This window comes from Oncorhynchus tshawytscha, linkage group LG06 (assembly GCF_018296145.1).
Source record: "Oncorhynchus tshawytscha isolate Ot180627B linkage group LG06, Otsh_v2.0, whole genome shotgun sequence".
Lineage (NCBI taxonomy): Eukaryota > Metazoa > Chordata > Actinopteri > Salmoniformes > Salmonidae > Oncorhynchus > Oncorhynchus tshawytscha.
Window position 1 is genome coordinate 69,176,006 of NC_056434.1, and position 12,544 is coordinate 69,188,549.

Sequence of the window (12,544 nt, forward strand, 5' to 3'; positions counted from 1 at the left end):
AAACCTTTACAAGTGTGAAGCAATTACCAAGAAAAGCGGGTGCTTAATTAACAAATGGCAGCAATAGGCTAATGACAATGAGCACAAAATTAAAAAGGCAATTCAAACGGACTTTAGCCAACAAAAATGTCTTAACAAAATGAAACAAAACACTTTTTGCACTGGTTTAGATTGATAAATAGCCATACAATAACAACAATGATATACAATAATAATAATAATAATTTAAAAAATCAAATAAATATGATAAATTCTAAAATTGCATCAAACCTGAATAGCGAGTAGCATCACACAGTCCATTTAGCTGTGCCAACGTTCTTTTCATCTTTGTCCATGGCAGTATTGTCCCCTAGTCGGCATCTTTTCACTATACTCTTTCTCGTCTAACTTTTGTTTTCCTTCAATGAAAAGGCCTCCTTCGTAATCAATAGTAGCCTGGGCCAAGGCTCCTCTCATTCACTCTCTCCCTCTCTCTCCTCTGAAGCAAGCGCATGTGAGGTGAGCAGCCGGAACCAGTTTTAGCGGGATATAAGCAATACGTTTTAATGAGTTGCAATTAGCTGACACAGATAAAAATCTCTAGCAATTCTAATCACCTCACACATTAAATGAAGAGAGGACGGATCTAATCAGGTCCAGTCGGTAAATATGTTTTATTTGCACATACTCGAGACCCGTGTCAATTATATCAGACCTGAGACACGTGGCAATTATATCAGAATCGACCAAGATCGGAGACAAAACTCAAAATGTAGGACCAGCTCAGGTCCCGAGCCGGATCTCGGAATTTCCTGTCTGTTGGATCCTTGAAGACATCTACTTCAAGCCACATCCTGCCACACCCACCAAATTGAGCAAACATAGGCTATCTCAAAGTCTGTTCAAGAACAATGAAGAACGTTTTGGGGAAATGTGTTGTTCAGTACAAGCCGTTACGCAACGTAGCAAATGTTCAATCAAACCCAAGAACAGAATTTCTCACAGTCATTCTACAAAGAAATTGCCAAACGTGGTTACTTTCGGAACTGTTAGAGTTAGACTAACAATTTAAAGTAATACAGAAATGATTGGCAGGCTATTTCAGTTGTGGTTGGGATATAATGACAAAATTATCAGGAACTTTTGGGATGTATTTTCCCTTCATTTCACAGCTATTTATTTATTTATTTATTTTATCTCATGAGGGATATGCCCCCAGAACCCCATAGAAGGGTGCTGACCCCGGAAGCCATTGACCCTGACCCCCCCAATATGCAACACAAAGTTACGCCTTTGTGTGATAGTATCACGTGTGTCGTTCATACACACTGCAATACATTATCGGTAGGCTCTCATGGAAGTTTACAAGACTGTAAATACTACTATAGTATTGAAGTTGGTTTTGGTGACTTTTCCCCATTCCCCTTTATCTGTCATTGTCTCTTTCCAGACATCATTGTACTCATAGCTTCCATTGCTGTGGTGTCAGCGGGTAGCCAAGGTAACATCTTTGCCACCTCAGCATTGAGGAGCCTTCGCTTCCTGCAGATCCTGCGAATGGTGCGCATGGACCGCAGAGGGGGCACCTGGAAACTACTGGGATCTGTTGTCTACGCACACAGTAAGGTACGACCATGTTTGTAGTCTAATTCAGCATGGACAACAGTCTGGCCTACATAGTCCTATGTACTCTGTTCTCCTACAAAAAATAGGAGGATGAGCTCCCTAGTGTCTGGTTCCTCTCAAGCTTTCTTGCTAGTGAATGTTTTCTTCACTGTCACCTCAACTTGATCTTTAGGGATTAAGGACCTGGTTGACACAACAAATACAGTGAGATTGGATATATTTGTTTACACAAATAATACATTGATTCCCTATAGGAGTTGGTGACAGCTTGGTACATTGGGTTCCTGGTGCTTATCTTCTCTTCGTTCCTGGTCTATCTTGTGGAGAAGGAGTTCAACAAAGACTTTGCCACCTATGCTGATGCTCTGTGGTGGGGCACAGTGAGTCTACACACACACACACACACACACACACACACACACACACACACACACACACACACACACACACACACACACACACACAGCCACACACACACACACACACAGCCACACACACACACACACACACACACATGCACACACACTGGCCCATGCATACACCATACAAACACACGTGCACACTCCTCACATACACACAATGATTTGTAGTTTGATCAAGATGTTTCTATGTAGCCCATATTGATATTCACAGGACTGAAGTTTATTCAGCAGCTACAAGAACACAACCTAACCAGCCCATCTCTGAAAGACAAAGAGAAAGAGTAGCTTTAATATCATTACTGGACTTGCCGACCAGTCTATAATATGACTTTAAGATTTAAAAAAATACAACAAAATCAACTAAACAAAAAAAAATGTAAATAGCACATTATCAAAGGGTCCAGACATGCGATTTCACTTGTATTGGAGAAACGTACACCCAACCAGGGATTCCTTTCACCAACCATCCTGTTTGTGTAGTATGGGAGCTCTGAAAAAAAATTAACAAAGGCTCCAATAACACCCAAATACGTCCTTTTAGAAATGGAAAAGCTCTCAGTATAGTGATGCAGGTCTTTATAAGTTGTACACATGAAATTGTGTAATTCTGAACTTTATCTGCAACATTATATTGCATTGTGTTGTGACTTGAGAGATACCGGTCTGTCGTTCTGCTTGAAACTGCCAAAATAATTGAAAACACTAGTAAGTGAGGGATACAAAGTATATTGAAAGCAGGTGCTTCCACACAGGAAGTTCCAGACACTTGTAGAATCTATGCCAAGGCTCATTGAAGCTGTTCTGGTGGCTCATGGGGACCCAACACCCTATTAAGACACTTTATGTTGGTGTTTCCTTTATTTTGGCAGTTACCTGTGGCAACAGGCTTCACGGCGAATGGAACAGCTGGATATGGGAAAACGTCTTGAGTCTCACAAAATGGAATAATGTTGCGGATACATTTCGGAATGACACAATTTCATGTATATAACAGCTAAAGACCTGCATCACTATACTGACAGCGTTTCGGTTTCTAAAAGGACATATTTGGTTGTTTTTCAAGCATTCGTGCATGTTTTTTCAGAGACCCCATTTTCAGATACCACGTACTGCACAACGAGGATGAGGAAATTAATGGTTGGGGTAAGTTTAGGGTAAGTTGGGGTAAGTTTCCCAAAACAAGTGAAATCGCTTTTTTAAAAATCTGGACCCTTACCATCACATTTACAAAAAAAAATGCAAATTTTGTTGTAAAAAGCAAACTTATCCTTTAATGACCATGTGGCATAACAGAGCTACAAGGTCATGCTTGGCTGGTCTTCAAACACCTCCCGTTCCCTTTCCCAGGCACTACTTACCAGACTTTATACAATGTCGACACAAACAATGAATGCCCACTGCTTCAGACCTGCTAAAATTACCCAATCAATTAATGTAATTTACAGTGTCTGTCAGGGGAGACTGGGCTATTAGATGTGCAAGGAGGGACAGGGAGAGAAAGGAGGTCACTGAAATACACAACACACAAAAGTGCAGTGTTATTCAAACCTAGTCCCGGAGGGCTCTATAGGGTGGATATTTCTATTCAGGAAGGAATTGACTGATTTGAAAATGGAATTCACCTAAATACTACAAAACGGCATTTGGGAAATCAAATCAAATCAAATGTATTTTTATAGCCCTTCGTACATCAGCTGATATCTCAAAGTGCTGTACAGAAACACTGGCCTAGAGTAATGGTGGATAATTCAGTTTTTCTGTGCATCTTGTGGGGCTGTGGGAGGTACAATGTAACAATTGTATTGTGACTTCTGAACTCTGTGATGATGATGTGTGTGTCTAGATCACTCTGACAACCATCGGCTACGGAGACAAGACTCCTCAGACGTGGACGGGTCGTCTGATCTCAGCTGGCTTTGCTCTGATGGGGATCTCCTTCTTCGCCCTGCCTGCCGTGAGACACAGACAACCACAGACACAGACACACACACACAGTTTGAAGTTAATTCACCAAACGCAGTGTCAAGACCCACAGATTCAGTCCATCGTGTGTATGTGTGTGTACAGGGTATCCTGGGCTCAGGCTTTGCCCTGAAGGTACAGGAGCAGCACAGACAAAAACACTTTGAGAAGAGGAGGAACCCAGCAGCCAGCCTCATCCAGGTACACAACACACACTAACACGTTTATCACCAGACATGCTATAACTGTTCCATTGGAGGCTGGTGAGGGGAGGAAGGCTGATAATGGTGGAAGGATTGGAGTGAATGGAATGGTATCAAATGGATGAAAACCCAGGTATTTTATGTGTTTGATATCATTCCATTAATTTTGTTCTAAACATTACTATGATCCCATCATCCCCATTTACAGTGCCACCTGCTACCACTGAACTGGTGTGTGTGTGTGGTGTGTGTGTGGTGTGTGTGTGTGTGTGTGTGTGTGTGTGTGTGTGTGTGTGTGTGTGTGTGTGTGTGTGTGTGTGTGTGTGTGTGTGTGTGTGTGTGAGAAAGTGAACATGCCCGCTTGTCTTTGTAACAGAGTGTGTGTGTTTATATACAGTACCAATCAATAATAATAGTGAAGACATCAAAACTATGAAAGAACACATATGGAATCATGTAGTAACCAAAAAGGTGTTAAACAAATTAAAATACATTTTATATTTGAGATTCTTCAAAGTAGCCACCCCTTGCCTTGATTACAGCTTTACCAAATAGGGCTATCTTCTGTATACCACTCCTACCTTGTCACAACTCGACTGAATGGCTCAAATGCATAAAGAAGGAAAGAAATTCCACAAATTAGCTTTTAACAAGGCACACATGTTAATTGAAATGCATTCCAGGTGACGACCTCATGAAGCTGGTTGAGAGAATGCCAAGAATGTGCAAAGCTGTCATCAAGGCAAAGGCTGGCTACTTTGAAGAATCTCAAATATAAAATAGTTTTTGATTTGTTTAACACTTTTTTGGTTACCACATGTTTCCATATGTGTTATGTCATAGTTTTGATGTCTTCACTATTATTCTCCAATGTAGAAAATAGTCTAAATAAGAAAAACCCTTGAATGAGTAGCTGTGTCCAAACTTCTGACTGGTACTGTATGTGTATGCGTGTGTGTAGAAACATGCACGTGTGTGTGTTAGTGTGTGTATTCGATACCTAATCGTGGCTGAGACTCTTTGTCCTCTCTCAGGTCCAAAGGAAATACAGAGGTGATATTTATGAGCTGTTTCCACTAGAGCCCAGGGTGGATTTCCCTCTATGCAATAGCTCATCCTATCAGACTAGACCTGGACTATTACAATACCCCATCAACACAACATACACAATGAACTCAAAAACACACACAAAACACACACAGATCTTGTTTTTCAAGAGATTTTAACATCAAGCAGAAAAGAAAACAATTAGGCTACTCATTTGATTCATGTATTCAATTTAGCTCCCCTGTTCCACCGCTTTAAGGCAAACAGGCAACTCCATTTGCTCTATTCATCATTTCTGTATAGTATGGCTGAGTTGATAAGAACCTCAACACTTCTTCATCTGACCAGATATTTTCTCTCGACAGATGGACTTACATCTGCAGTCGACAGGAATGTGTTATCTCTGTTGTTTGTTAGCCCCTGGTCTTTCGCTTTGTATATACACTGAGTGTACAAAACATTAGGAACACCGTCCCCCCTTTTGCCCTCAAAACAGCCTCAAAGCATGGACCAATATGGAAAAAGCATTCCACAGAGATGCTGGCCCATGTTGACTCCAATGCTTCCCACAGTTGTGTCAAGTGTCCTTTGGGTGGTGGACCATTCTTGATACACACAGGAAACTGTTGACCGTGAAACATCCAGCAGCGATGCAGTTCTCATCACAAACTGGTGCATCTACCACACCCCGTTCAAAGGCACTTAAATATCTTGCCCATTCAGCCTGAGTGGCACACATACACAATCCATGTCTCAATTGTGTCAAGGCTTAAAAATCCTCTGTTAAACTGTCCCCTCCCATTCATCGACACTGATTGAAGTTAGATTTAACAAGTGACATCAATAAGGGATCATAGCTTTCACCTGGATTCACCAGGTGAATCCATGTGGAAAAGCAGGTGTTCTTAATGTTTTGTACACTCTTGGTATGTGTGTCTATCTGTGTATGTGTTGTGCACCTCTATTCGTGTGTGTATTAAGTGTACCCTATCTCCTCACCATGTTGTCATTGCTCCCGTCTATGTATGTCTCTCTATGCGTGTCACCTCATATCCCAGGCTGCTTGGCGTCTCTACTCCACCGACGGTGCCCGTACCTACCTCAGTGCCACGTGGCAGCACTACCAGGGCGCCCACTCCCCCTTCAGGCATGTATCCCCCCCTCCCTCCGCCCCATGATGCCTTGACACCACCGGTTTTACTAATCACTCTCTTTGTTTTATTTCTCTTTCTTCCTTCTTACCCCAATCCCCCTTCCTCCCTCCTCCGTTCCCTCTGGCCTTGTTTTATTTTGTATTATTCCCCCGTTCTCCCTCCCCTCTCTCTCTCTCTCTCTCTCTCTCTCTCTCTCTCTCTCTGTTTTTCTTTTGTTTTCTGTTGACTCTGCACGTAGTGTGTCTGGCGTAGTTATGCTGCTGATGAGAACTCGGTTTCCATAGCTACCTGGAAGCCTCATTTGAAGGCGTTGCATACCTGCAGTCCTGCAAAGTAGGTAACAACTAAAGTATGGCTGCTGCTCTGCTCCTATTTGGTCTCTGTGCTCCTCTAGTTTTTTTTAGCGGTTGGTCTCTTGTGGATATTTCTCCCTACTTGAGTTTTAATCAGCTCGTCAACTCCTTTTGACATTCCTTCCTATACTTATTTTGCTGTTATTATAATTTGATACTTGTATGGTTACAATACTTTCATATATGACTTTTTTTAAGGTCCACAGTCATCAAATATTCCAATATTTCCAGGCGTCCACCCACAAAGAACCAACTTACAAATACTTTGTTTTCAATTAATTCATTTAAACATTGAAAGTAAAACGGAGTGTACAAACACTCTTATGTTGTCCAGAAATGACATCCATGTTTTCTCTGTGTGTTTAAGGGCACATGAGAGTATCCTGGAAATATTCACAGGACGACCTGCTTTATCGCTCGCTCGCTCTTTCTCACGCAAACATACACATACACACCCTATAGGTCTACGTCCAGTGTGGGCGCAAACACAAACATCTGCTTTTTCAATCACAAATACACACCCCACTGGGCACAGAAGTCAGTTCAACGTCTAGCTTTGAATTACCTTTGGTTGAGTTGTCAACTAATGTGAATTCAACGCGAAATAAACACAAAATATCACCAATATCCACATTAATGCAATGTCATCACATCTAATTTTTGGGATGAAATGACGTGCAAACAACATTGATTTAACCAGTTTTTGCCCAGGGACACACACCTTTCTATCTTCTATCGCTGTCTGCCGGTGTTTTCCGAGCCCTGTTGAGTGGCACAGCTATTGCTTGCATGTGTGCCTGCTGCAATGTTCTGTAAACTAGTTGACAAAATTGGTCTTGCACAAGGCTTTGACTGTAGTGGTTCGTGTTCTTTATGCCTAACGGTTTGTCTTCTGACGTCATGTCTCGCATGCGATACACACAGGGAGGACGTTACAGTATGAAGCTGGCTGACTTCTTCATCTCTCTGTCCCTGTGTGTGGTGTAGGGAGACCCTGTAGACTCTGTCATTAACGACTGATATCTCTCTCTTTTCTCTCTCCTCTCTTCTCACTAACACCTAAAGGAAAGAACAGGGTGAGACGATTAGCAGGTTTGTAGCTCTCGCCTCTACACACATCACGCAATGGTTCATTCAAACACATTCACTCTAAAAAGAAGACCTATGCTGGTTGATAAACGTGTTGAAACTGAACCCTTGTTTTCAAATTGTTTTGAAAGTCACTGTTTGGCCAGAGCTTGCACTCACCTGGTGTCCCTGGTCAGAATCAGTCCCTGGTCAGAGGGGAACAACAGTGCTATGAAAGTCACCATCCTGGTTTGAGAAATGGCTCTCTAGTGTAGCAGCCTATGTCTCCCAGAGTACCATGGTCTCTCTTGGCTCCTGGCTTTCCAAGCCACCATGACTGGAGTACCACTTTTCTCTGTCTCTGCCGTGTTTGAGAGAGTATCTGAGTGTGATTCTTTGCTTACTGTGTGTGTGTGTGTGTGTGTGTGTATGTGTGTGTGTGTGTGTGTGTGTGTGTGTGTGTGTGTGTGTGTGTGTGTGTGTGTGTGTGTGTGTGTGTGTGTGTGTGTGTGTGTGTGTGTGTGTGTGTGTGTGTGTGTGTGTGTGTGTGTGTGTGTGTGTGTGTGTGTGTGTGTGTTTCTACAATATGTGTGTGTTATGTGCAAACCAGCGTCTGTACCATGTCTGCACCATGACGCGCGTTTTCCATTCCAAGGGTATTTATTTAACTTGTCAAACACCAGTCTCGGTCGGCAGGCCGAGAGACAAGGAGAGGAGGAGGGAGAGACAGAGAGATCTGTAACTTTAAGTATGATTTCAGGTTATTGTTTTTACAATACAGGGCTCCTTTAGCAACGGTGGATTCCTCGTGTCATGCCAGTGCAGCTAAATCTGGACTTTATGTTGAGAGACATATGCACAGCACATGCGCAGGCACACACACGCACGCACGCACACACACACACGCACACACACACACACACACACACACACACACACACACACACACACACACACACACACACACACACACACACACACACACACACACAACCAAACTGTCATTCCCTGCTAATCCTCCAAGCTGTTAGAAGTCATGAGGTTTTGTATGCTTTCATTGGCTTCTCAAGTAACTTGTGTTGTGGTTTAGTCAATTAGGCGAGAGCTTTTGGAATCATAATTATAGCCCAGCTTTTCATACCCTAAAATGTATACAATACAATTAGCTGTGTAATAGGATTTTTCCTAAGCATCGCTCACATCAACGGTTGAGAACTTAGGTAATGTTATAATTGCTTTACAGTAGCAAATTAGTCTGGTAAAACTGACATATACTCAACAGGCACTAAAAAGCTAAACACTGTGTGTGTGTGTGTGTGTGTGTGTGTGTGTGTGTGTGTGTGTGTGTGTGTGTGTGTGTGTGTGTGTGTGTGTGTGTGTGTGTGTGTGTGTGTGTGTGCGTGCGTGCGTGTGCGCGTGCATGTGCGTGCGTGTGAGTGTGTGTGTGGGTGGGTGGGTGGTCTGTTTATATGTGTGAGAGTATGAGAATTGGGGTGTGTCTGCTTATTTCGCTCTTTTCACAACTTCTGACTTCTGACTATCTAGAATGTAAGGACACAACCACCATAAATTACTCTCATGGTTTGTATTGCAACTCCTACAGCTAAAGGTGTGTGAGCTACTGTATATAATCAGACCATAGAATGCGAGATATACTGTATAATCGGCAGTTTACAGTTCTGACCACAGGAGGTTGGTGGCACCTTAATTGGGGAGGATGGGCTCGTGGTAACGACTGGAGCAGGATCAGTGGAATGCTATCCAATACATTAAACACATGGTTTCCAGGTGTTTGATGCCATTCCATTTACTCTGTTGCAGCCATTATTATGAACTGTTCTCCCCTCAGCAACCTCCGCTACTTCTGACAGTATTGACCGTACAAATGTCTCTCGTCCCTCCCTTCCCCACTCCTTGGTGTTTTAACCCCTTCCTCCTCTATCTGTCTTCCTCCCTACCTCCCTAGTAAAGGTCATAGTAATAGGAGGCGCTTCAGAAGGTATTACGCACGGAAATTTAGGAAGTACCCACTACCCAGCATCCTCTCCTCCCTGGTCACATGATCTCTGGGAATGCTGACTAACTGCCAGGTGCATGGAGGATGATGAGAGAACCCCAAAACTGTCACCTACCCCCTCCCCATGAAATAATTGTATTAGCCTTTTGCTTGTCTAATGGGACTGCTGCCTGTTACATGTTGCCTGTTGGTTTCGACCCCCACCTCCCTTGGACCCCCTTATCAGACACAACCCCTAAATAACTGCATCCCGGTCCCCTTATATAGCAGAAGTAGTTCTGTGTGTAGAAATCAGAGCTCTTAACAAAGTCTTTCATCGCCATAAAATCTACAGTCTATCTAGACCTCCATTTGTCTGCTGAGGTCTCTTGGCTTAGTTGCATGGTGCCACTGCATGTCCTCATAAAAAATTGTCACCACCACCCCGACTGACCTTTGACCTCACTCATCCCACACGTCATTGATGCATCTTCCTTTACCTAGGCTTGGGCAAGGTCCCTGTTATCATGAATAACTTCCTAATGGTTACTGGAGCACAATATTCCCTCCTGAATTTTCCACAGAAACTGGGAGTTTGCTCACTGATCATTGGTGCCTGAAGAATCAAGCCTGACCATTGGGCCTGCTGTCACTCCATCTGATTGGTTCACAGCATTGCATGCTTCTCTTGTTGTCACGGCAGGGGTTAGGGTGTGTCTCAGGTAGAGGCTGTCTGCATCTCCCACCCATCTATAAAGCTACAGTATGTCTAAGCACAGGCTCACTGGCACAATACAGGTCTAAGTGTCCTAGAGATACTGAGATACTAGCTTACAGTATAAGTAGGAAGAGAGCTTCTATGCATCTGTATAAATTGTAGATCTTGCGGTATTCCCTGGTTATTGTCTTTGTCTTGGAACACTGATCAGTGTCATACTACTGCCTTTGATCTCTACAACAGTAGTCCCCAAGAGCTACTATAGAGGTCCTGGAGCGCTACAAGGTGTTCACCCTCTTAGAAAAAAAGGGTTCTTCGTTTTTCCCCATAGGAAACCCCTTTTTGGTTCCAGGTATAGCAAGGGTTCTACTTAGATCCTTTTAGTGGTGAAATAGTTCCACATACAGTGCCATCGGAAAGTATTCAGACCCCTTCAATTATTTCACAATTTGTTACGTTATAGCCTTATTCTAAAATGTATTAAATCAATGTTTTTCCTCGTCAATCTACACACAATACCCCATAACGACAAAGCAACATTTTTGCAAATGTTTTAAAAATAATAAACAGAAATACCTTATTTCCATAAGTATTCAAACCCTTTGCTATGACACTCGAAATTGAGCTCAGGTGCATCCTGTTTCCATTGATCATCATTGAGATGTTTCTACAACATGATTGGAGACCACCTGTGGTAAATTCAATTGTTTGGAGATGATTTGGAAAGGCACACACCTGTCTATATAAGGTCCCAAAGTTGACAGTGCATGTCAGAGCAAAAGCCAAGCCATGATGTCGAAGGAATTGCCTGTCGAGCTCCAAGACAGGATTGTGTCGAGGCCCAGATCTGGGGAAGGGTACCAAAAAATATCTGCAGCATTGAAGGTCCCCAAGAACACAGTTGCCTCCATCATTCTTAAATGGAAGAAGTTTGGAACCATCAAGACTCTTCCTAGAGCTGGCCGCCTGGCGAAACTGAGCAATCGGGGGAGAAGGGCCTTGGTCAGGGAGGTGACCAAGAACCGATGTTCACTCTGATAGAGCTCCAGAGTTCCTGTGGAGATGGGAGAACCTTCCAGAAGGACAACCATCTCTGCAGCACTCCACCACTCAGGCCTTTCTGGTAGAGTGACCAGATGGAAGCCACTCCTCAGTAAAAGGCATATGACAGCCCACTTCTGCCAAAAGTGGCACCTAAAGACTCTCAAACCAGGAGAAACAAGATCTGATGAAACCAAGATTGAACTATTTGGCCTGAATGCCAAGCGTCACATCTCGAGGAAACCTGGCACCATCCCTACGGTGAAGCATGGTGGTGGCAGCATCATGCTGTGGTGATGTTTTCAGCAGCATGGACTGGGAGACTAGTCAGGCTTGAGGTAAAGATGAAAGGATTCTTGATGAAAACCTGCTCCAGAGTGCTCAGGACCTCAGATTGGGTCAAAGGTTCACCTTCCAATAGGACAACGACCCTAAGCACACAGCCCAGACTACACAGGAGTAGCTTTGGGACAAGTTTCTGAATGTCCTTGTGTGGCCCAGCCAGTGCCCGGACTTGAACCCAATCAAACATCTATGGAGAGACCTGAAAATAGCTGTGCAGCATCACTCCTCATCCAACCTGAAACCTGCTTAAACAAAGTACTGAGTGAAGGGTCTGAATACTTATGTAAATGTACTATTTTCGGTTTCAAGAATTTCAAAAAACCTGATTTTGCGTTGTCATTATGGGGTATTGTGTGTAGATTGATTGTTACATTACAGCCTTAGAATAAGGATGTAATGTAACAAAATGTGGGAAAAGTCAAGGGGTCTGAATACTTTCCAAAGGCACTGTTTAATCTTGTATTAGTGGTGGGTTCCACTAGGAAACAAAAGAGTGCTTTTCAGAGGGTTCTCATATGGAGACAATTGAATAACCCTTTATGGTTTTAGGTAGCAACTTCTTTTCAAAGAGTTTAGGCTTTTGTTTCTGCCCAGCTGATTCAGCTCCTTCAGTGTTGGGCTGGCGTTAGC

The 12,544-nt window shown here is 43.1% G+C and overlaps 1 protein-coding gene across 2 annotated transcripts in view; it reads left to right on the plus strand.

Moving 5' to 3' along the window:
- Positions 1-12,544, plus strand: part of kcnq5a (potassium voltage-gated channel, KQT-like subfamily, member 5a) — a 111,721-nt gene that overhangs the window by 80,788 nt on the left and 18,389 nt on the right. For both annotated transcript variants that reach the window (XM_024424848.2, XM_024424849.2), the window contains exons 4-9: positions 1,430-1,605; positions 1,860-1,985; positions 3,871-3,981; positions 4,095-4,190; positions 6,632-6,726; positions 7,812-7,838. In XM_024424848.2, the coding sequence (XP_024280616.1) occupies positions 1,430-1,605; positions 1,860-1,985; positions 3,871-3,981; positions 4,095-4,190; positions 6,632-6,726; positions 7,812-7,838 (631 nt within the window). The remainder of the gene's footprint in view (positions 1-1,429; positions 1,606-1,859; positions 1,986-3,870; positions 3,982-4,094; positions 4,191-6,631; positions 6,727-7,811; positions 7,839-12,544) is intronic.